The sequence below is a fragment of the Oncorhynchus mykiss genome, chromosome 27 (genome assembly GCF_057628025.1).
Source record: "Oncorhynchus mykiss isolate SJ-2025 chromosome 27, ASM5762802v1, whole genome shotgun sequence".
Taxonomy (NCBI): Eukaryota; Metazoa; Chordata; class Actinopteri; order Salmoniformes; family Salmonidae; genus Oncorhynchus; species Oncorhynchus mykiss.
Genome location: NC_143048.1, coordinates 30,238,536 through 30,264,721, shown reverse-complemented (window position 1 = coordinate 30,264,721; position 26,186 = coordinate 30,238,536). Strand labels below are relative to the sequence as shown.

General features: G+C 42.8%; 1 protein-coding gene across 1 annotated transcript in view; it reads left to right on the top strand.

The window, feature by feature from the left end:
* Positions 1 to 22,485, top strand: part of LOC110507151 (uncharacterized) — a 33,756-nt gene extending 11,271 nt beyond the window's left edge. The window contains exons 2-11 of the mRNA XM_036965627.2: positions 1,068 to 1,181; positions 1,647 to 1,855; positions 8,655 to 9,678; positions 14,672 to 15,127; positions 15,601 to 15,700; positions 19,350 to 19,498; positions 19,728 to 19,840; positions 20,291 to 20,380; positions 20,628 to 20,750; positions 21,442 to 22,485. Of these exons, the coding sequence (XP_036821522.1) occupies positions 1,068 to 1,181; positions 1,647 to 1,855; positions 8,655 to 9,678; positions 14,672 to 15,127; positions 15,601 to 15,700; positions 19,350 to 19,498; positions 19,728 to 19,840; positions 20,291 to 20,380; positions 20,628 to 20,750; positions 21,442 to 21,663 (2,600 nt within the window). The 3' untranslated portion in view covers positions 21,664 to 22,485. The remainder of the gene's footprint in view (positions 1 to 1,067; positions 1,182 to 1,646; positions 1,856 to 8,654; positions 9,679 to 14,671; positions 15,128 to 15,600; positions 15,701 to 19,349; positions 19,499 to 19,727; positions 19,841 to 20,290; positions 20,381 to 20,627; positions 20,751 to 21,441) is intronic.
* The last annotated feature ends 3,701 nt before the right edge of the window (positions 22,486 to 26,186 follow it).

Below are 26,186 nucleotides of genomic sequence, written 5' to 3'. Positions count from 1 at the left end.
ACAGGTGGAAATCTGTCATTTGGTCTGATGAGTTTATTTTTCCAACCGCCGTGTCTTTGTGGGATGCAGAGTAGGTGAACGGATGATCTCTGCATGTGTGGTTCTCACTGTGAATCATGGAGGAAGTGGTGTGATGGTGTGGGAGTGCTTTGCTGGTGACACATTCATTTACAATTTAAGGCACACTTAAGCAGCATGGCTACCACAGCATTCTTCAGTGATACGCCATTCCATCTGGTTTGCGCTTAGTGGGACTATCATTTATTTTTCAACAGAACAATGACCCAACACACCTCCAGGCTGTGTAAGGGCTATTTTACCATGAAGGAGAGTGAATGTAGTGCTGCATCAGATGACCTGGCCTCCATAATCACCCAACCTCAACCTAATTATGATGGTTTGGGATGAGTTGGACTGCAGAGGGAAGGAAAGCAGCCAACAAGTGCTCAGTATATGTGGGAACTCATTCAAGACTGTTGGAAAAGCACTCCTCAAGAAGCTGGTTGAAAGAATGCCAAGAGAGTGCAAGCTGTCATCAAGGTGGCTACTTTGTGGCTTTGTGGCTACTTTGAAGAATCTCAAATATAAAATATATTTTGAATTGTTTAACACATTTTTGTAATTACATGATTTCATAGTTTTGATGTCTTCACTAATATTCTACAATGGAGAAAATAGTAAAATAAAGAAAAACTTTCTGACTGGTACTGTATGTCATCACTTTTAGTTGATTTAATTTTTCCTGTCAATCATTTTGGATTGAAAAGGCCTAGGTAGCCTAGCCAACCAAAGTTTGAATGCAATACAATGCACACGCATATAGTCGCACAGGAATTCGACCATAGGCCACAGGCTACTAATTGTGCGTATGTTGACCAATCACGAGGCAACATGTTTGCTCCCCCATTGTGGATTTGAGTGAAAGTGGTCAGGTGCTTCAGTCAAGTTGCGGTACAGAAACTTGGATCTGTGTTCATGGGTTCTTGTCAAACAATTGGCTCTTTTTCTGAGTTGGTTTGGTCTAAAGCCTGCTGTACTTTTACCTTTTCTGTTGGTTTCTCCTACAGGTTCTCTGCTGCTGTTGGTGAATAACTATGGCAGCTCTCCTGACAAAGACTTCATCCCCCATACTGCACTGGGGGTGCTGCTGCTCATCATCGCTTCCCTTTTGGCATACTCTGGTAGCCTACCTACTGTTTATTACTCATATAAATGTTAACCATACTCTGTTACCCTTTCTATGTGCACTATTTCTATGCTTCCATTTCTTGAGTTTTGTTGTTGCGTCTCTTTCTTTCGGTTTTGTTCACCAGCGTCAAACAGCTTTAAATGCAATATATTGAACATATTGGTTTAGATGGACACATGATTCTCTACACTATACATTTCTTGTTTTGTCATATAAACAAATATTAGGCAAACAATTAGAATTCTAGCATCCAGGAAATGGCGGAGCACCATTAACTATGCTAACGTGGACTAAGGCATGCATTCATGATTTCATTGTATTGACTGTGTGTTTGAACGTGGTATTAGCCAGAGATCAATAAATGTTTTTCCCTCCCTCCCTCCCTCCCTCCCTCCCTCCCTCCCTCCCTCCCTCCCTCCCTCCCTCCCTCCCTCCCTCCCTCCCTCCCTCCCACTAGGGGTGCGTCGCAGCCTGTCCCAGTCCCAGTTGTTCTCCAGTGTGTGTCTGACCGTGTCAGCCTTGTGGTGTGGGTCTGGACTGGTCTACCTGCTCGTTGGGGAGGGGTTGGTGGGGACTACAGAGCTGAGGTCCTCTTTGGTCCCTGGCCTAGCAGCCTTCACCCTGGCCTTCCTCATACTGGCTACAGTATCTGTCCTCCAGAGAGAGGTGTGTGTAATTATCTACAGTATCTATCATATCTATCTACATACAGTGCCTTGCGAAAGTATTCGGCCCCCTTGAACTTTGCGACCTTTTGTCACATTTCAGGCTTCAAACATAAAGATATAAAACTGTATTTTTTTGTGAAGAATCAACAACAAGTGGGACACAATCATGAAGTGGAACGACATTTATTGGATATTTCAAACTTTTTTAACAAATCAAAAACTGAAAAATTGGGCGTGCAAAATTATTCAGCCCCTTTACTTTCAGTGCAGCAAACTCTCTCCAGAAGTTCAGTGAGGATCTCTAAATGATCCAATGTTGACCTAAATGACTAAGGATGATAAATACAATCCACCTGTGTGTAATCAAGTTTCCGTATAAATGCACCTGCACTGTGATAGTCTCAGAGGTCCGTTAAAAGCGCAGAGAGCATCATGAAGAACAAGGAACACACCAGGCAGGTCCGAGATACTGTTGTGAAGAAGTTTAAAGTCGGATTTGGATACAAAAAGATTTACCAAGCTTTAAACATCCCAAGGAGCACTGTGCAAGCGATAATATTGAAATGGAAGGAGTATCAGACCACTGCAAATCTACCAAGACCTGGCCGTCCCTCTAAACTTTCAGCTCATACAAGGAGAAGACTGATCAGAGATGCAGCCAAGAGGCCCATGATCACTCTGGATGAACTGCAGAGATCTACAGCTGAGGTGGGAGACTCTGTCCATAGGACAACAATCAGTCGTATATTGCACAAATCTGGCCTTTATGGAAGAGTGGCTAGAAGAAAGCCATTTCTTAAAGATATCCATAAAAAGTGTCGTTTAAAGGTAGCCACAAGCCACCTGGGAGACACACCAAACATGTGGAAGAAGGTGCTCTGGTCAGATGAAATCACAATTGAACTTTTTGGCAACAATGCAAGATGTTATGTTTGGTGTAAAAGCAACACTGCTCATCACCCTGAACACACCATCCCCACTGTGAAACATGGTGGTGGCAGCATCATGGTTTGGGCCTGCTTTTCTTCAGCAGGGACAGGGAAGATGGTTAAAATTGATGGGAAGATGGATGGAGCCAAATACAGGACCATTCTGGAAGAAAACCTGATGGAGTCTGCAAAAGACCTGAGACTGGGACGGAGATTTGTCTTCCAACAAGACAATGATCCAAAACATAAAGCAAAATCTACAATGGAATGGTTCAAAAATAAACATATCCAGGTGTTAGAATGGCCAAGTCAAAGTCCAGACCTGAATCCAATCGAGAATCTGTGGAAAGAACTGAAAACTGCTGTTCACAAATGCTCTCCATCCAACCTCACTGAGCTCGAGCTGTTTTGCAAGGAGGAATGGGAAAAAATGTCAGTCTCTCGATGTGCAAAACTGATAGAGACATACCCCAAGCGACTTACAGCTGTAATCGCAGCAAAAGGTGGCGCTACAAAGTATTAACTTAAGGGGGCTGAATAATTTTGCACGCCCAATTTTTCAGTTTTTGATTTGTTAAAAAAGTTTGAAATATCCAATAAATGTCGTTCCACTTCATGATTGTGTCCCACTTGTTGTTGATTCTTCACAAAAAAATACAGTTTTATATCTTTATGTTTGAAGCCTGAAATGTGGCAAAAGGTCGCAAAGTTCAAGGGGGCCGAATACTTTCGCAATGCACTGTATATATCTACAGATGTACACTCTTAATTTGACCAGTTTTGTTGCAGGGAAATGACTCATAACTGCAGCAACAGGATTTTAACATTCAGTCCATTTAAACAGTTCCTCCGATGTAATGTTCCTTTATCGGTGGTTAGGCTATTAGCTGGCCAACATTAGGCTGCATGAAAAGTGCATTATTGTTTGTTTTTCTCAATCGCTTTGGCTCATTTTTTTTAACAGTCTTAACATTCTCTGAACTCTAAGTGCAATTGCCACCACTGTTTTATGGGACATCACAACTCTATTGCATGTCTGAAAAATGTGTAACTCACCCAAAACATTTAACTCATGCTTCAAAACCTAGTTATTGTGACAGTAAATTGGCCAATGCCGCCAAAATTTAAAGGATATACACATTTGTATGTAAACAGTACATTTTTGTAACAGAAAATTCACATTTGCATGTCCATTTTTACATATTTCTTACATGTATAGTGAATAGCAAATTAGCCACAAAATGCCCCCCCCCCCCCAAAAAAAAAACCTGCAACAATGAAAAAACCTGCGTAGTTCTGTAAAAAAATAATAAATTGTACCTCCTCACAGTACGTAACACTACAAGTACCTATCTTCTTGGTGGACATCCTGTCACTCTTGTTGGTCTGGCCAGAGATTTTCGTCAACATCACATCTGATGTTTTCCCTTGTGATGCACCGGGGGAAAAATCTCCTTGCGTGGCACAACCATCCTCTGCAAAGATCGCCTGTGATGTCCTCAGAAGCAGCATTCATGGCATCTAACAGAGACATCTGATCTTGTGCCCGATAGGCATATACTTTCCACCTCCATGCTGAACAAAACTCTTCTATTGGATTCAGGAATGGGGAGGATGGTGGAAGAACTCCATTGTTATCCTTTCATGCGCAGCAAACCTTTCACTAACAATGTTGGTTCGATAGAAGCTGACATTATTCCACACAATTACATAATTTGGCAAATCTGGTCTAGCTAAACCTCTTTCGTGTTCTGGTATTAGGTCTCTGTAAAGTGTATTTAGGAAGGCCAGGAGAAGTTGGGTGTGATAGGGCCCAATGTGTGGAATATGTGTGCTCTCACCATTCTCAGAAATGGCAGCACACATTATAATATTGGCCTGGTGTGGCAATTGGGGCTCGGTGTCCAATGAGATTGCAGCCACGTCTCCTGCCTTTGGCCAGATTGAACCCAGCTTCGTTCACAAAAACAAGAATGTGGGTAATTTCATGCCCTTCCAGCTCCATTATGCTCTATATAGTAACACAGAAACAAAATATAAAGTTAGTTTTACATAGCCTATTCTAGAATCAGACAGTTTAGTAAAGTAGACATTCTTTCTGTTCTTATGGGTATCTACAAATTTCAAGAAGTATATACAGTGCCTTGCGAAAGTATTTGGCCCCCTTGAACTTTGCGACCTTTTGTCACATTTCAGGCTTCAAACATAAAGATATAAAACTGTATTTTTTTGTGAAGAATCAACAACAAGTGGGACACAATCATGAAGTGGAACGACATTTATTGGATATTTCAAACTTTTTTAACAAATCAAAAACTGAAAAATTGGGCGTGCAAAATTATTCAGCCCCTTTACTTTCAGTGCAGAAAACTCTCTCCAGAAGTTCAGTGAGGATCTCTAAATGATCCAATGTTGACCTAAATGACTAAGGATAATAAATACAATCCACCTGTGTGTAATCAAGTTTCCGTATAAATGCACCTGCACTGTGATAGTCTCAGAGGTCCGTTAAAAGCGCAGAGAGCATCATGAAGAACAAGGAACACACCAGGCAGGTCCGAGATACTGTTGTGAAGAAGTTTAAAGTCGGATTTGGATACAAAAAGATTTACCAAGCTTTAAACATCCCAAGGAGCACTGTGCAAGCGATAATATTGAAATGGAAGGAGTATCAGACCACTGCAAATCTACCAAGACCTGGCCGTCCCTCTAAACTTTCAGCTCATACAAGGAGAAGACTGATCAGAGATGCAGCCAAGAGGCCCATGATCACTCTGGATGAACTGCAGAGATCTACAGCTGAGGTGGGAGACTCTGTCCATAGGACAACAATCAGTCGTATATTGCACAAATCTGGCCTTTATGGAAGAGTGGCTAGAAGAAAGCCATTTCTTAAAGATATCCATAAAAAGTGTCGTTTAAAGGTAGCCACAAGCCACCTGGGAGACACACCAAACATGTGGAAGAAGGTGCTCTGGTCAGATGAAATCAAAATTGAACTTTTTGGCAACAATGCAAGATGTTATGTTTGGCGTAAAAGCAACACAGCTCATCACCCTGAACACAACATACCCACTGTCAAACATGGTGGTGGCAGCATCATGGTTTGGGCCTGCTTTTCTTCAGCAGGGACAGGGAAGATGGTTAAAATTGATGGGAAGATGGATGGAGCCAAATACAGGACCATTCTGGAAGAAAACCTGATGGAGTCTGCAAAAGACCTGAGACTGGGACGGAGATTTGTCTTCCAACAAGACAATGATCCAAAACATAAAGCAAAATCTACAATGGAATGGTTCAAAAATAAACATATCCAGGTGTTAGAATGGCCAAGTCAAAGTCCAGACCTGAATCCAATCGAGAATCTGTGGAAAGAACTGAAAACTGCTGTTCACAAATGCTCTCCATCCAACCTCACTGAGCTCGAGCTGTTTTGCAAGGAGGAATGGGAAAAATGTCAGTCTCTCGATGTGCAAAACTGATAGAGACATACCCCAAGCGACTTACAGCTGTAATCGCAGCAAAAGGTGGCGCTACAAAGTATTAACTTAAGGGGGCTGAATAATTTTGCACGCCCAATTGTTCAGTTTTTGATTTGTTAAAAAAGTTTGAAATATCCAATAAATGTCGTTCCACTTCATGATTGTGTCCCACTTGTTGTTGATTCTTCACAAAAAAATACAGTTTTATATCTTTATGTTTGAAGCCTGAAATGTGGCAAAAGGTCGCAAAGTTCAAGGGGGCCGAATACTTTCACAATGCACTGTACAGGCATCATTGAAGTACAGTAAAACTCTCTGTACAATATACCATGTGCAACCCAATGGTTTACCTGGACATACTTCACTCTGTCACTGTTCCTCTCAAATGGCACCTTGTAGAGTTGTTTCATAGTCATTTGACTTTTTTCCAAAACGGTCTATAGTGGAAATGCTGACAGAATTGATATTTGCGAAGATATTGTTGTCATTTATGATTGCACTTTAGATTTCTTAGCCTGATGGAATTGTTGACTATGACCATGTTGCAAATGTCTTGTTCTTGCTGATGACTGAATACTGCTGCTCTGCCACCAGCATGAGGTTGTTGTGCAGTCCTATATATGACATGTAGAGCTGCTCTGCCATCAGCATGAGGTTGTTGTGCAGTCCTATATATGACATGTAGAGCTGCTCTGCCATCAGCATGAGGTTGTTGTGCAGTCCTATATACGACATGTAGAGCTGCTCTGCCATCAGCATGAGGTTGTTGTGCAGTCCTATATATGATACGTAGAGCTGCTCTGTCACCAGCATGAGGTCATTGTGCAGTCCTATATATGACATGTAGAGGTCGTTGTGCAGTCCTATATACGACATGTAGAGCTGCTCTGCCATCAGCATGAGGTTGTTGTGCAGTCCTATATATGACATGTAGAGCTGCTCTGTCACCAGCATGAGGTTGTTGTGCAGTCCTATATATGACATGTAGAGCTGCTCTGCCATCAGCATGAGGTTGTTGTGCAGTCCTATATATGACATGTAGAGCTGCTCTGCCATCAGCATGAGGTTGTTGTGCAGTCCTATATATGACATGTAGAGCTGCTCTGCCACCAGCATGAGGTCATTGTGCAGTCCTATATATGACATGTAGAGCTGCTCTGTCACCAGCATGAGGTCATTGTGCAGTCCTATATATGACATGTAGAGCTGCTCTGCCACCAGCATGAGGTCATTGTGCAGTCCTATATATGACATGTAGAGCTGCTCTGTCATCAACATGAGGTCGTTGTGCAGTCCTATATATGACATGTAGAGCTGCTCTGCCACCAACATGAGGTCGTTGTGCAGTCCTATATATGACATGTAGAGCTGCTCTGCCACCAGCATGAGGTCATTGTGCAGTCCTATATATGACATGTAGAGCTGCTCTGCCATCAGCATGAGGTCGTTGTGCAGTCCTATATATGACATGTAGGATTCACAAAGAGATCATGTTACAGATAGTATATTGTATTCAAATTGTACTGTATTACTGTATATTCCTCATACATATCTTATGGTACATTGTGATTTTCAGACTTGCATTTACCTTTACAATAGTTGCTGTATTGTTGTGAATGAGATGCTGTTTTCCCTACGGAATGTTTGCACAACTGATGACACTGTGAACCTGTTTACATTAGCCTGTGCTCTCCGACCAGCCTCTTCCATTGCCAGACCATGGTTTATGACATGGTCTACAATTGAGACTCTGATTTCATCAGGGACTCTTATCACAAACATTCCATGTCATAGATATTTATGGAATATACATGTATGCCTGACAGATTTTGATAATTTAATGGATAATTTTGCATGTGATGGCTCACATGATGAAATAATGTTTAGAAGTTGTGAAGATTATGACAATTTCACTGAGAATCAACTCATCGGTTTTGATCAGTCATGTGCATGTAGTTATTATGCAAATTGTAGACAATTGTACTTACTCTTGTGCACACGTGCAAAAAAACATGCAATTTGCTTAAATTAATAAGAAATTCAAATCTGGTGTGAGCAAGAAACTAATTGTTCAGAGATTTGAACTTATTGTTTTGGAGAAAAAAAATTGTCATTCGAAAATTGAGCCAAAGCGATTGAGAAAAACTCTAACATAACCAAGTGTTGATGCAGGTTTTCTGTGAAGTTAGGTGAATCCTGTTGTGCAGGAAAATTCGCAACAATAACAGAGTGAATAAATTAGGATCCTACATCTGTATCTTTCTATCTATATAGCTAGCTAGCTAGCTGTCTATCAATTTGAATGGAGTTGAGAATCGAATAGAAGACACATTTTACATTGTTTGCTGTAACATATGGAAAATAAAGTTGTATTGTTGTATTGTAGGTGGTCCTGTTAATCATCTCCCTGTCTATCAGCCTGGCCTGTGGGCACCAGATCGCCGGCCTCTCCTCCCCGGGGTTCGGCCAGTCTGCCACGGCCGCCTGCTACCTGCTGGTCACCCTGGTGGGGGCTTACTTCGGCTGTGGCCGCCTGCTCTCCTTTATCACCCAGGGAAGGGTGGAGGCTCCTGGTACAGGGCTGAGAAGAAGGGCAGGGGGTCAGGGGTCAGGGGTCAGAGCTCCAGAGGACTGTAACGACGTGGTGCCTGTAGGCCTGGTGATGAATCTGCTGTCTGCTAGTGTAATAGCCTGCCCCCTACTGGCTGTGGTTCCTCAACTCGCCCCGGGTCACGTCCCCTGGCTTTGGACGGCTGCTGTATTCCAGCTAGTTGTGTGTGTCCTCTCCTACAGATCCATGGACTCCCTGACCGCCACCTTCTACGGCTTCACCTCCATCCTGCGCTTTGCTGAGGGCTACAGCGCTCTCCTCACAGCCTTCTCCATCCACACCTCCTCCCCTATCCCCTTTCCCGTTGTCTTCGCTGTTCTATTCTTCATCCTGGCTCTGTTCAGCTGTCAGAAGAGTCTAGCTGAGGGTCTCTACCAGCTGTTCTACGTGGCGTATACTATCGCCCTTGCAGCCCAGCCCTCCCTCTCCTTCCAGTCTGGGGCGCAGGGCGTCCAGGCAGCCATCTTTGTTGTGTCAGCCGTGATGTTACTGGTCACCTCCTACAACAACGTCTCGGCCAAAAGGATTCCTACGGGGGAGGGCGTGTTCAAGGCCCTGGTGACGCGTGTCAGCAGCCTGACTCTCCGTCCCCACGACAGACACAGCCAAGCTCCCTACCTGGGCTACTCCAGGTATGCTGACGCAGAGGTGTTAGGTCACGCCTGCTCTGTCCTCGCTGTCTTCTCTATCACGGCATCCATGGGGGACCGGGCCCCGCTGGGCGTGCTGGTCCTGCCCTGGGCTGTGGTGGCAGGCGGCGTCCTCCAGCTGCTGGTCGGCTCCGTGGCCTTCTCCCGTGGTAAGACCTTAAAACTTCTTAGGGCTGCAATCCCGTTAATGGGATCGATATGACAACAGCCAGTGAAGGTGCAGGGCGCCAAATTCAAAACAACAGAAATCTCATAATTAAAACATACATGTCTCTTATATAGTTTTAAAGGTAATCTTGTTGTTAACCTTCCTCGACAACATTCCGCTGAAATTCAAAAATATTTTTTTGAAATATGTAACTTTCACACATTAACAAGTCCAATACAGCAAATGAAAGATAAACATCTTGTTAATCTACCCATCGTGTCCAATTTAAAAAATGCTTTACAGCTAAAGCACAACATATGTTAGGTCATAGCCAAGTCGAAAAAACACAGCCATTTTTTCCAGCCAAAGATAGGAGTCACAAAAAGCAGAAATATAGATAAAATTAATCACTAACCTTTGATGATCTTCATCAGATGACATTCATAGGACATCATGTTACACAATACATGTATGTTTTGTTTGATAATATTCATATTTATATCCAAACATCTCAGTTTACGTGATTTTGTTGGCTCAGTTGGCGCCTTACGTGGAGTAACGTTTTGATTCCAAAACATCCTGTGATTTTGCAGAAATACTCATAATAAACATTGATAAAAGATACAAGTGTTTTTCACAGAATTAAAGATAGACTTCTCCTTAATGCAACCGCTGTGTCAGATTTCAAAAAAACTTTACGGAAAAAGCATCATCTGAGAACGGCGCTCAGAACTCAAACAGCCAGAGGAATATCCGCCATTTTGGAATCAACAAAGTTAGAAACAACACCATAAATATTCACTTACCTTTGATGATCTTCATCAGAAGGCACTCCCAGGAATCCCAGTTCGACAATAAATCATGGATTTGTTCCATAAAGTTCCATCATTTATGTCCAAATAGCCACTTGTTGTTAGCGTGTTCAGCCCAGTAATCCATCTTCATGAGGCGCAGGCACTTCATCCAGACAAAAACTTGAAAAGTTCTGTTACAGTCCTTTAGAAACATGTCAAACGATGTATGGAATCAATCTTTAGGATGTTTTTAACATAAAACATCAATAATGTTCCAACCGGAGAATGACTTTGTCTTCAGAAAAGCACTGGAACGAGAGGTAACTCTGTCGGGAGCGTGCGTCATGAGACCAAGGCTCTCTGCCAGACCACTGACTCAACGAGCTCTTATGAGCCCCTCCTTTATAGTAGAATCCTCAAACCAGTTTCTAAAGACGGTTGACATCTAGTGGAAGCCGTAGGAAGTGCAACTTTATCCATATCTCAATGTGTATTCGTTAGGCCAAGCTTTGCAAAACTACAAACCTCAGATGTCCCACTTCCTGGTTGGATTTTTCTCAGGTTTTCGCCTGTCATATGAGTTCTGTTATACTCACAGACATCATTCAAACAGTTTTAGAAACGTCAGAGTGTTTTCTATCCAATACTGATAATAATATGCATATATTAGCATCTGGGACAGAGTAGGGGGCAGTTCACTCTGGGCATCCAAAAGTGAAAATGCTGCCCCCTATACCAAAAAGGTTAATCCCACCACAGTGTCCGATTTCAAATAGGCTTTTACAGCGAAAGCACCACAAACGATTATGTTAGGTCACCACAGGTTTCCAGCCAAAGAGAGGAGTCACAAAAAGCACAAATAGAGATAAAAATTAATCACTAACCTTTGATGATCTTCATCAGATGACACGCATAGGACTTCATGTTATACAATACATGTATGTTTTGTTTGATAAAGTTCATATTTATATAAAAAACTCTCAGTATACATTGGCGTGTTACGTTCACTAGTTGAACTTCAGAGTGTTTTCTATCCAATACTAATAATAAAATGCATATATTAGCAACTGGGACTGAGGAGCAGGCCATTTACTCTGGGCACCTCTGGGCACCTTTCACCTCTGGGCACATTTTTATGCCAGCAGCATACCACCCTGCATACCACTGCTGGCTTGCTTCTGAAGCTAAGCAGGGTTGGTCCTGGTCAGTGTCTGGATGGAAGACCAGATGCTGCTGGAAGTGGTGTTGGAGGGCCAGTAGGCACTTTTTCCTCTGGTCTAAAAAAATATCCCAATGCCCCAGGGCAATGATTGGGGACACTGCCCTGTGTAGGGTGCCGTCTTTCGGATGGGACGTTAACCTTTCTGATCTCCCCATCCCGGATCCGGGTTCGTGAATACAGACTCAAGCTCATTACCATAACGCAACGTTAACTATTCATGAAAATCGCAAATGAAATGAAATAAATATGCTAGCTCTCAAGCTTAGCCTTTTGTTAACAACACTGTCATCTCAGATTTTCAAAATATGCTTCTCAACCATTGCAAAACAAGCATTTGTGTAACAGTATTGATGGCTAACGTAGCATTTAGCATTAGCATTCAGCTGGCAACATTTACACAAAAAAACAGAAAAGCATTCAAAAAAATCATTTACCTTTGAAGAACTTCAGATGTTTTCAATGAGGAGACTCTCAGATAGCAAATGTTCAGTTTTTCCTGAAAGATTATTTGTTTAGGACAAATCGCTCCGTTTTCTGCGTCACGTTTAGCTATGAAAAAACCCCTGTATCCAGGATTGTGTAAATCTATCAGCAAGCTCATTAGCATAACACAACGTTAACTATTTATGAAAATCGCAAATGAAATGAAATAAATATGCCATCTCTCAAGCTTAGCCTTTTGTAAACAACACTGTCATCTCAGATTTTCAAAATATGCTTCTCAACCATAGGAAAACAATAATTTGTGTAAAAGTAGCTAGCTAGAGTTAGCATTTCGCGTTAGCATTTAGCGTTAGCATTAGCGTTAGCATCTAGCACGCAACATTAACAAAAACATAAAAGCCTTCAAATAAAATAATTTACCTTTGAAGAACTTCTGATGTTTTCAATGAGGATACTCTCAGTTAGATAGCAGATGCTCAGTTTTTCCAAAAAGATTCCTTGTGTATTAGAAATAGCTCCGTTTTATACATCACATTTGGCTACCAAAAAAAATCCATAAATTCAGTCCTCAAAACGCAAACTTTTTTCCAAATTAACTACATAATATCGACTGAAAACATGGCAAACGTTGTTTAGAATCAATCATCAAGGTGTTTTTCACATATCTCTTCATTGATACATCGTTCTTGGACACATGCTTTCTCCCCTGAATCAAATGGTAAAGTAGAAGCAGCTGGCAATTGCGCACCGAATTCGACGCAGGACACCAGGCGGACACTTGGAAAATGTAGTCTCTTATGGTCAATCTTCCAATGATATGCCTACAAATACGTCACAATGCTGCTAAGACCTTGGGCGAACGACAGAAAGTGTAGGCTCATTCGTTGCGCAATCACAGCCATATAAGGAGAGAATGGAAAACAGAGCTTCAGAAATTCTGCTAATTCCTGGGTGATGCATCATCTTGGTTTCGCCTGTAGAATGAGTTCTGGGGCACTTACAGACAAAATCTTTGCAGATTCTGAAACTTCAGAGTGTTTTCTTTCCAAAACTGTCAAGAATGCATAGTCGAGCATCTTTTCGTGACAAAATATCGCGCTTAAAACGGGAACGTTTTTTATCCAAAAATGAAATAGCGCCCCTAGAGCTCTAACTGGTTAAACGGGTGTCCTGACTCTCTGAGGTCATTAAAGATCCCATGGCACTTATCGAAAGAGTAGGGGTGTTAACCCCGGAGTCCTGGCTAAATTCCCAATCTGGCCCTCAAGCCATCACGGTCACCTAATAATCCCCAGTTTACAATTGGCTCATTCATCCCCCTCCTCTCCCCTGTAACTATTCCCCAGGTCGTTGCTGCAAATGAGAACTACTCAATATTGCCCCTGCAGCTACTCAATCTTGAAATAAATAATGGGGAAATTGAGCAAGCTTAGATGACTAAACTGCTTGGAGTAATACTAGATTGTAAACTGTCATGGTCAAAACATATTGATGCAGTAGTAGCTAAGATAATAAAGCAATGCTCTGCCTTCTTAACAACCCTATCAACAAGGCAGGTCCTACAGGTACTAGTTTTGTCGCACCTTGACTACTGTTCAGTCGTGTGGTCAGGTGCCACAAAAAAGGACTTAAGAAAATTGCAATTGGCTCAGAACAGGGCCGCACGGCTGGCCCTTAGATGTACACAGAGAGCTAAAATTAATAATATGCATGTCCATCTCTCCTGGCTGAAAGTGGAGGAGAGATTGACTTCATCACTACTTTTATTTTTGAGAGGTATTGACATGTTGAATGCACCGAGCTGTCTGTCTCAACTACTGGCACACAGCTTGGACACCCATGCATACCCCACAAGACATGGCACAAGAGGTCTCTTCACGGTCCCCAAGTCCAGAATAGACTATGGGAGGCACACAGTACTACATAGAGCCATGACCACATGGAACTCTATTTCACATCAAGTAACTGACGCAAGCAGTAAAATCAGATAAAAAAAACAGATAAAAAAACACCTTATGGAACAGCGGGGACTGTGAAGTAACACAAACATTGGCACAGACACATGCTCAATACACGCACACACGCGCTCTATGTAACAGTACACCTTCCGTCCCTCTCCTCGCCCCTTCCTGGGCCCGAACCAGGGACCCTCTGCACACATCGACAACAGCTACCCTCGAAGCATCATTACCCATCGCTCCACAAAAGCCGCGGCCCTTGCAGAGCAAGGGGAACAACTACTTCAATGTCTCAGAGCGAGTGACGTCACCGATTGAAACGCTATTAGTGCGCACCCCGCTAACTAGCTAGCCATTTCACATCAGTTACATATACATACACATGGATTTAGTACTGTAGATATGTGGTTGTGGTGGAGTAGGGGCCTGAGGGCACACAGTGTGTTGTGAAATCTGTGAATGTATTGTAATATTTTAAAATTGTATAAACTGCCTTAGTTTTGCTGGACCCCAGGAAAGCAGCAGCTAATGGGGATCCATAACAAATACAAATACAAATGTGTACATTTCCGGTAGGTAAGACCCTTGAGAGCATGGCGTTTGTCCTGTATGGTGTCATGTGGTCTGTCTGGGGGCTGACGCGGTACGGCGGGCTCTACGGGGACACACGGGGATTCAACCTGGCTGTGGGCATCATCAGCTTCCTGTTGTTCAACAGTCTGGTGACGGTAGGAGCGCTGTTCCTGAGCGTAGCCTGGGTTGTCTATGCCGCGACCTTTCACCTCATTATCATCTCCTTCCTCCTGGACGCCATGGGAGCACTGCCTTATGGGTATGACATCGGGGTGTCGATAGTGTTTGGCCTGATGTCATTCTACTGTTTCCTGTCTGGTCTGTTCAGCCTGACCTTCCTGACACCCCAGTTGCCCCTGGGACGGGCGTTAGTCAGGCTGAGTGGGACGGGAGGAGGAGGGAAGGACATCTGTCTTCATGTCCCTGCACGCAAGGCCACGGCCGTCCACCAGATAGCAGGTGAAACATAAGGGGGTACCTTTCCTGGGCTCAGTCCCAAAAGGCACCTTTTTCTCTATCTTATTTAAAGTAGTGCTTTATGTTATAGGGCATAAGGTGCAATTTGAGACAAAGAACTGGTCACCAACTCTGCTCTTGGTGAAATACTGTGGGTGCAGGGTTTTGCTTCATTCCAGTACTAACACACCTGATTCAATGTCCTGGTGAGCAGAATGCAGGGTCTCAGTGCTGGACTGAAACAGCAAATCTGCACACCCAGTAGCTCTTCAGAACCATGACAATCATTGGTCTAGTCTAATGCATCATTCTCATGAAAACACTATGAATAACAGGCTGTGTGTGTATATTTGTGTGTGTGCGTGTGTGTGTGTTGAGGCTGACAGGACCACTTCATTGCAAATTCTTTAGGTCTTTAGTTAGTTGGGTTATTGATGTGTCTCAACCCAACTCTCCCTATCCCTCTGTGTCTCCAGAGATCATGAAGAGTGGAGGTATATGTGGGATGCCCACTGACACGGTCTATGTACTGGTGGCAGCTTGTAACAGACCGGACGCTGTGGAAAAGGCCTACAAGTGAGTTTCAATTACACTGCATACTAGGTCGTTATACGTACATTGTAAAATATCATTTCATTAGATGAAATTAATAAACTTTGTACTCACAATGCTTCATAGTGGTAGACTGGTCCCAGATCAATTTTAGTTGTCTCGACAACTCCTCTGTCACGACCAAGACAGTTCAAACAGATCAAGGACCAGGCTATCATACTGCATTTAAACTAACTATTCTCCTTGTCTCTCCCTGTGTGCTGAAGGTGTAAGCAGCATGTTGTGGATGACCCTCAACTACTTTTCTCCTTGCCCCCCTTCTGACACCCAGGTGGCGACACGCATCTCTGTGTGCCTATCAGATATCTCAACTTATCCCACCACCTCCAGCTCAACCTTGACAAGACGGACCTGCTCTTCCTCCCTGGGAAGTCCTGCCCGCTCAAAGACCTCTCCATCACGATTGACAACTCCACGGTGTCGCCCTCCCAGAGTGCAAAGAACCTTAGCGTGACCCTGGACAACACCCTGTCGTTCTCTGCAAACATCAACATATTGACCCGTTCCTGCAGGTTCATGCTCTACAACATCCTTAGAATACCACCATACCTTACACAGGAAGTGGCGCAGGTCCTAATCCAGGCACTTGTCCTCTCCCGTCTGGACTACTGCAACTCGCTTTTGACTGAGCTCCCCACTTGTGCCATCAAACCCCTGCAACTTATCCAGAACACTGCAGCCTGCCTGGTTTTCAACCTTCCCAAGTTCTCTCATGTCACCCCGCTCCTCCACACACTCCACTGGCTTCCAGTTAAAGCTTGCATCCTCTACAAGACCATAGTGTTTACCTACGGAACAGCAAGAGGAAATGCCCCTCCCTACCTTCACGCTATGCTGAAACCCTACACCCCAACCTGAGCACTCCGTTCTGCCACCTCAGGTCTGTTGGCCCTCCCACCACCCAGCTCCCACTCAGCCCAGGCCAAGCTCTTCTCTGTCCTCCACCCAAAACTCCCATCTTCCGAAAACATCTGAAATCCTACCTCTTCAAACAGTATCTTAGATAATCCTCCTCCCCAACCACTTAACCAGCACTTGCACTTGGGCTCATTGATTTGAAAAATAAATGCAAATGTTATTTACATGTGAAAAATGAATACCATATTACATTTTTTTTAACACATTTTTATTTAACCTTCATTTAACTAGGCAAGTCAGTATATACTGAATTTGCTATAGGCCTATTGTTTACCTTTTTGTTGGTGACACTTTGATAACTTGGTCACATGCAACTGTTTAAAGGACAAATCCACAGATGAAACGATAACAATATGACCACCCAGCCTCTGTTTTGGTAAAAAGCAGAGGGATGGGCCTGGAGAAATGTAACCACTCTCAGATTAATAGACAGCTATGAATTCAAGGACTGACCATCCATGATATCAAATTATTGTTTTAACCATGTTATGAGGCTATACAGGGTTTGTTTACGTTTACAATGTTTACAAACATTGGAGAAAAACAAGATAATATTTTAGGATCTCATGGAGTGTGACAGTTGAGCTAAGCTCAAGAGTTATAAGTTATATTATTTAAGAATCAATGGATATACAGTACAAGTCAAAAGTTTGGACACACCTACTCATTCCAGGGTTTTTCATTATTTTTACTATGAAATAACACATTTGGAATCATGTAGTAACCAAAAAAGTGCTAAAACAATCAAAAAAAGTTTTCTTTTTGAGATTTTTCAAAGTAGCCACTCTTTGCCTTGATGACAGCTTTGCACACTCTTGGCATTCTCATGCTTCATGCTGGGAAAAGGCCTTAACCAACAATGCAGTTCAAGAAATAGAGTTAATAAAATATTCATGTAATAAACTGAAGTAAAAATAATAAAATCAATCAAACAAAAAGTAACACAGGAAGTGTACATAACAATAACGGGGCTATATACAGGGGGTACCGGTACCAAGTCAATGTGCGGAGTACAGGTTAGTTGAGGTAATTTGTAAAGTGGCTATGTATAGATAATAAACACACGAGTAGCAGCAGTGTAAAAGCAAAAGGGGGGAGGGGGGGATCAATGTAAATAGTCCGGATGGCCATTTGATCATGGCTTGGGGGTAGAAGCTGTTAAGGAGCCTTTTGGTACCGCTTGCTGTGCGGTAGCAGAGAGAACAGTCTATGACGTGGGTGACTGGAGTCTTTGACAATTTTTTGGCTTTCCTCTGACACTGCCTAGTCTATAGGTCTTGGATGTCAGGAAGCTTGGCCCCAGTTAGGTACTAGGCCGTCCAAAAAGAATGTAGCAACAACAGATTGTCCCTTTAAGTCTATCAAAAGTGTGCGAGCTTGAGCATGTGTCCATTAGGACTATGGATTTTTTTTATCAGCATGAATTAGATTGAGCAATAAAAGCCCTACTTTTACTCCGTAGGCTGGGATCCACACTATGCAGCTGTTGTTCCATAGGCTGGGATCCACACTATGCAGCTGTTGTTCCATAGGCTGGGATCCACACTATGCAGCTGTTGTTCCGTAGGCTGGGATCCACACTATGCAGCTGTTGTTCCATAGGCTGGGATCCACGCTATGCAGCTGTTGTTCCGTAGGCTGGGATCCACACTATGCAGCTGTTGTTTCATAGGCTGGGATCCACACTATGCAGCTGTTGTTCCATAGGCTGGGATCCACACTATGCAGCTGTTGTTCCGTAGGCTGGGATCCACACTATGCAGCTGTTGTTCCATAGGCTGGGATCCACACTATGCAGCTGTTGTTCCATAGGCTGGGATCCACACTATGCAGCTGTTGTTCCATAGGCTGGGATCCACACTATGCAGCTGTTGTTCCGTAGGCTGGGATCCACACTATGCAGCTGTTGCAAGAGCACATTTTTCACTGGCTGTCCACTGGTTTCAAAAACAATGACTGATAGGCAGCTTAACCTTCTTGAATTCAACCATTATTGGGTTCAAATACACATTAAGATTTGTGAATAGCCATCCACAACAACCACAATCCGTAAAATGCAAATAGCTAAATGAGAGAGCAGAAGTGTGATTCACATCAATGCACTATTTAGATATCAATAATACGTGATATTCGTATCACTGTAGACTACACCACTGCTGTCATCTTCACCTCCAAGCGTTTATTCAAGTTGGATGATCTTTGGATGCCGACAGCAGTGGCACCATTGGAAGACATAGCTTGGACTGTAGCCTACAAAAGCCTATTCCTGCTCTTTTCCTGTGATCCATCAAACACATTTGGTGTGTCATCATAGTGGTCTCTGACTTGTGGTCAGACTCACTCGGGTGGAACAAATTTAAACTTGCCCCTTTTTTCAATGCTGATTTGAATGTCATTGAGAAAACAAAAATGTCAAAGATTTTTTTCCGCAAACATCCTTTCTGAATTTAAAAGTAATCCTCAAAGTGATAATTTCGTTTATCAAAAGTATCTGTAATCTGAATACAATATATTTTGCTGGTAATGTAATGGATTACAGTAACTGTTTTTTTTGTTGTAATCCCTTACATGTAACGGATTATATGTAAAGCGTTACTTCCCAACCCTGTTAATAACTTATTCTACTCGTCTCTAACTGTGTGTTGCAGGTGTAAGCAGCATGTTAATAACATTATATTTGTCTCTCCCTGTGCAGGTGTAAACAGCAGGCTCAGGACCGGCCCATGTCTCTGTGGGTGTCCTCTATTAACCAGTTAGAACCGGTCAGATCCCTGCTGTCTGCCCTGCTCTGGGACTTCATGAGCGCAGCTTGGCCCTCCTCTATCAGCATGGTCATAGCCAGGGGTGGGTTATTAACACTGTGTGTGTGTGTGGTGTGTGTGTGTGTGTGTGTCTGGTGTGGTGTGGTGTGGTGTGGTGTGGTGTGGTGTCGTGTGGTGTGGTGTGGTGTCGTGTCGTGTCGTGTCGTGTGGTGTCGTGTGGTGTCGTGTGGTGTCGTGTGGTGTGGTGTCGTGTGGTGTCGTGTCGTGTCTGTTAGTTATTATGATGAGTATGTCCTGTCTTCCCTCACCAGGTCCTTGGATGGAGATGTTTGGTCTGGGGGAATCAGCTAAACACATCGGAACCCCTCAGAGCATTGCTATCAGGAACCCAAACTGTGCTGTGGCTACTCATCTTATCAACCTGGTATGAACCCTAACCATGACCTCTATCCCTAACCCCTGACCTCTAACCCTGACCCTGATTGTGCTGTAGCAACACACCTCATTAACCTGGTACGATCACGGATTAATTACAAAAGATACAAAATATAGTACATAAAATGTATTTTTATTTTTTATTTAACCTTTATTTTATATAGGCAAGTCAGTTAAGAACAAATTATTATTTACAATGACGGCCTACCCCGGCCATACCCGGACAACGCTGGGCCAATTGTGCGCCGCCCTATGGGACTCCCAATCACGGCCGGATGTGATGCAGGCTGGAAACGAACCAGGGACTGCAGTGATGCCTCTTGCACTAAGATGCAGTGGCTTAGACCACTGCGCCACTTGGGAACCGCTACATACATTATACAGCATCTAAATGGATGCTTGCCATTGTTGCCAGATAATATTATGTTCTGTTCTGTAGGTGGGTCCCATTGCTGTGACGTCAGCCAACCCCACAGGAGAAGCAGACACCACACACCACAACCAGGTGTATGCCAAGCTGGGAGACAAGGTGAAATAGGCACACAGACATGTCATAGTTCAATTGAGTCAAAACTACAATCGGAAATGTAAAAAAAGATTGTGATTTTCTCACTCACTCACTCACTCACTCACTCACTCACTCACTCACTCACTCACTCACTCACTCACTCACTCACTCACTCACTGTCTGTCTGTCTGTCTGTCTGTCTGTCTGTCTGTCTGTCTGTCTGTCTGTCTGTCTGTCTGTCTGTCTGTCTGTCTGTCTGTCTGTCTAGGTGGATGGTGTGTTGTGTGACGGCCCTTCCCCAGAGAACATCGCCTCCACTGTGGTTGACTGCACCAAGATAGACAGCGGCCATATTGGATTCTTCCGAGTGGGCCTCATTCCCAAGTCTCAGGTAAAAACAAGGCGGCTAACATGACAAGAACCTCAATACTAGCACCGACCGTTAACATGACATGACAGTAACACCACCTCATGTCCTGTATGTAATGGTTGTTGTGGTGTGTGTGTGTGTGTATGGGCGTGCATGCTGGGCCGGCTCTTGGTTGGGGGCCCCCGCCAAACCCTCGAGTGCAAAACATTTTAGTGGGCCCCCCTTTATTGTCGGGGGAAAGAAGTAAATTTCCTGCAATTCTACACATTTTGCCATGACTTACGCCATGTTAATATGAAATCTGAGTGAGAGTGACTAACACAATCAATGGGGGCCCTCTGGAGGTCAGGGCCCCTGGGAACGTGCACTTTGGGCTCGGTCTGTAATTGGGACATGATTACTACAAGTTTAGATAGTCGGCTAGACTAACTTACCAATCTAATAATTGCTTGCTGACATGTGTTAATGGAGTGACTGTCAGTGACTGGATATAACAAGAGGAAAACTGCTGATGAACAAACACATTTCGAAATTGCACCTTGTTTTCGACTATTCTAAATTGAGACCTCCCATTTTTTTTTTGGGGGGGGGGGGGGGGGGGTCGTGTTCTGCCTGTGTCGCTTATGTGTGTGTCTGTCTGTATAATGTCTGTAATGTTCTGTGTGTCTGTGTGTATAATGTCTGTAATATTCTGTGTGTGTGTCTCTGCCAGGTGCTCCAGATCTTTGAGGAGGTCCAGAAGAGGCATTCTCACGGTCAGATTAACCCAGGGTTTGAAGCAGACCTCACAGAGCCTGACCCTAACCCTAACCTCACAGACCCTCAGAGGAACACAGAAGAAGACAACACAGAGTCTACAGAGTCCTCAACTGTTCCACCACCTACCCAGTCTCCTGCCAACATGGACACCTCTACACTAACAACACAACCATGAGACTGCCCAAGCTACAACTAGTCTGGCTAACACATACTGTAACTCTCAAAATCCTCCAGACTTCATAGTCTGGAAAGGTTCTTTTGATGTTGTTGTCACGATGTGTTGATAATGAAGGGGATGTGCCCTCAGACTTCAAGGCAGCTGGTTGGATATCCCATGTTTGAAATTGAATGAATCATGATCTATGTTTTACTTAATCACCGCCTCACGAAACCACACTGTCATGTGTCGCTCATCTGCTTCCTGTTTACATACAGTAGCTACAGCAGGGGAGCAGGCACGGGTGGGCCTGAGAGGACTAAGACTAAGCTCCCCCAAAATTTGTTTTGAGTTTGATATTTGACATGCTCTCTACTTGTCAGTGTTCCAAATGGAACATTATTTGTATTTTTCCTAAAGATGCAAACACCGTCAGATAGAATTGATAGCAGTCAGTGCACTGGGTTAGTCAGATTTGATGAAATATAAAATAACGAATGATGTATATAAACCCTGGATTGCTGATGCTACAGTATGTATTGGCCATTGAGAGGCTTTGAAGCCACCGGTTGGTCATATTGGCACTCCCCAGTAGGAGCAGTCCTCCATAGGAATTAATGGAATTCTACACTATTTATATAAAATGTTTCAAGGACATTTTTGTTGTAGTTGGGACAGTAATATTTGTATTCTCAAAAAATTATTCTTGTTTGTATGTATGAGAGATGTTTTCTGTTTAATTTTTAGCTCACATAATATCATTTAAAAGTACTCATGAATGTGTCTGTAATAGAATAAATGTGGCTAAAACTAATGTAGACATTAATAAATGCATTTCTATAACTTCCAAAATATTTTTTACAATGGTGGGGAGTGCCAAGATGGAGGCACAGTGGCTTCAACACAGCGCCCTTAATCAGTCATCTAGTGTACAGTGCCTTGCGAAAGTATTCGGCCCCCTTGAACTTTGCGACCTTTTGCCACATTTCAGGCTTCAAACATAAAGATATAAAACTGTATTTTTTTGTGAAGAATCAACAACAAGTGGGACACAATCATGAAGTGGAACGACATTTATTGGATACTTCAAACTTTTTTAACAAATCAAAAACTGAAAAATTGGCCGAATACTTTCGCAAGGCACTGTAGAAACGGGAGTTTGTAAAAAGGCTGTGGTTTGAGAGGTCTTGATCAAGGAATGGTTTCTTGTGCAAGGGGGTGATGGCAGTGATGCTGAACAGTGATAGCACCGTCTTAATAACACCTCTTGGAACCTATTCACCTTTTGGAATGGATCACCACCACAAGCTATTGTCAGTGCATGTAGATAATTAAAGGGCATTTTTTACATGTGTATGTACTGTAGAGATGTAGGATCTTAATTTGCTTACCATTTTGTTGCAGTACATTTCAGGCACAGCAGGAAATGCTAACTTGTACTGCATTCAAGGTATAAAAAGGCTTCTAATTTCCACTTTAAATTGTCAGACTTGATTCACCCCATAGGAATGACCATTAATTATAATCTACACAATAATCCACATTTCCTGTTGTTGTAGATCTGTAGATCCTGTTGTTGAAGATCTGTATCAATAAGAAATGACAATAAGAAATGACTCAAAAGCGCATCAGACAGCTGCCATCAGAACAGTGTGGTCATGTTTAACACAGTTCAAGTCAGAGCCATATACACTGAACAAAAATATAAACACAACATGTAAAGTGTTGGTCCCATGTTTCATGAGCTGAAATAAAAATCCCAGTAATATTCCATATGCACAAAAAGCTTCTTTCTCTTACATTTTTGCAGTAATTTGTTAGTGAGCATTTTTGTATTTTTTGTATTTATCCATTATTTTACCAGGTAAGTTGACTGAGAACACATTCTCATTTACAGCAACGACCTGGGGAATAGTTACAGGGGAGAGGAGGGGGATGAATGAGCCAATTGTAAACTGAGGATTATTAGGTGACGTTGATGGTTTGAGGGCCAGATTGGGAATTTAGCCAAGACACCGGGGTTAACACCCCTACTCTTACAATAAGTGCCATGGGATCTTTAATGACCTCAGGGAGTCAGGACACCCGTTTAACGTCCCATCTGAAAGACGGCACTCTACACAGGGCAGTGTCCCCAATCTGGCCCTCCAACACCACTTCCAGCAACATGTGGTCTCCCATCCCAGGACTGACCAGGTCCATTTATCCTTTGCCAAGATAATCCATCCACCTGTCAGGTGTGGCATATCAAGAAGCTGATTAAACAGCATGATACTTACACCGGTGAACCTTGTGCTGGGGACAATAAAAGGCCACTCTAAAATGTGCAGTTTTGTCACACAACACAATGCCATATGAACTACAGACAAGAAACACAATTGCATTTCATACATGGCCATTTGAATGCACAGAGATACCGTGACGGGATCCTGAGTCCCATTCTTGTGCCATTCATCTGCCGCCATCACCTCATGTTTCATCATGATATCATCATGTACACAATTCTTGGAAGCTGAAAATGTTCCAGTTTTTTCATGGCCTGCATACTCACCAGACATGTCACCCATTGAGCGTGTATGACAGGGTGTTCCAGTTCCCGACAATATCCAGCAACATCACACAGCCATTTAAGAGGAGTGGGACAACATTCCACAGGTCACGATCAACAGCCTATGCGAAGGAGATGTCCATGAGGCAAATGGTGTTCACACCAGATACTGACTGTTTTTCAGATCCACGCCCCTGTCTTTTTTTAAAGGTATCTGTGGCAATGTCTGTATTCTCAGACAAGTGAAATCCATAGATCAGGGCCTAATTCATTTATTTAACTTGACTGATTTCCTTTATGAACTCTAACTAAGTAAAATCTTTGAAATTATTGCATGTTGAGTTTATGTTTTAGAATGTTGCAACAACTTTTAGCATTTAGAATATTGTCATACTTCTAAACATTGAGTTACGTACAGTAGCACTGTTTAAATATTGCAGTCATATTTTCATGTAATGTTCATGGGGAGCTAACATGGATGTCATAAAATGTTGTAGTGTTATGTAATGTAAATGTGTAATAATGTAGAAGACTCAATGTCCTAGCTTTGTAAATATATGGCCCTGATTCAAGGTATCATCTAACCAGGGCTAGAGTCTATTTGATCATGCGTTTTATTACATTGTGTTGCTTGTGACTCATGCCTTAGTGTATTTGATCGTTCTAAAAGGTCACTCAGTGGTGTTGACCTGAACTGATCGCCTCAAAGACTTCATACTCAGACATGTTCATTAGGCTCCAGATGAACAGAATGTCTGTAGCTGTGTTTTAGATTTGCTTTATTGAAATCATTTCATGTGACTGTAAATTACATCTAGAAACAAACAGGCCACTGACTTACTGGTTATTACCTAACTGATAGGTCCAGAAGCAGTAAACTGAGATGGGCCTATCATGAGCCAGGAAATTGCAGTCATATTTTCATGCTCCCATGCATCTATAATTATTTTTTCATGATTGACATTGTTGGCAATGAGAGAGGCTCTCGGGAATAGTATCTTCACGTAAAACGTATATAAAACATTTGAGAAGTAGGTGAATTGTGATGAGCGGGAGATTGGTACCTGCGAAATGATGACAAGGAAACAAGTCGAATGGTTGGCTTTTGTGACGTTAAACAGACGTAAAGCATTTTGATGGGCATTCTTGATGCTCAGAATGGAGGGAGAAGATAGATGCCAGTGTATAGTGTAACAGTGACATCACTTATAATATAAGGAAGTACATCTATCAGGTAAACTCATCATGAAACTGTGGTATCAGTTAAGGCTGGTTAAACATCTTTAACAACGTCCTTTGTTGGCTTTACTCTACCTGTTCTACTCTACCCTTGTGAAGACTGGTTAAGCACACAGAAGAGGAGTTCTTTGTTGGCTTTACTCTACCTGTTCTACTCTAACCTTGTGAAGAATGGTTAAGCACACAGAAGAGGAGTTCTTTGTTAGCTTTACTCTACCTGTTCTACTCTACCCTTGTGAAGACTGGTTAAGCACACAGAAGAGGAGTTCTTTGTTGGCTTTACTCTACCTGTTCTACTCTAACCTTGTGAAGAATGGTTAAGCACACAGAAGAGGAGTTCTTTGTTAGCTTTACTCTACCTGTTCTACTCTACCCTTGTGAAGACTGGTTAAGCACACAGAAGAGGAGTTCTTTGTTGGCTTTACTCTACCTGTTCTACTCTAACCTTGTGAAGAATGGTTAAGCACACAGAAGAGGAGTTCTTTGTTAGCTTTACTCTACCTGTTCTACTCTACCCATGTGAAGACTGGTTAAGCACACAAAAGAGGAGTTCTTTGTTGAACATGGCCATTTCCCCAGATTCACTTTTCATTCTCTCCTAAATGTTTCCTTACAGCTCTACTCAGTCCTTATATTCCTTACAGCCTCTGTTATCTGGAATCTTCATCAGAGGGGTGAGAGAGGAGTGAGAGAGTCTGAGGTGTGAGGGAGGCAGAGGTGGAACCAAGTCACTCTTATTCGAGTCACAAGTAAG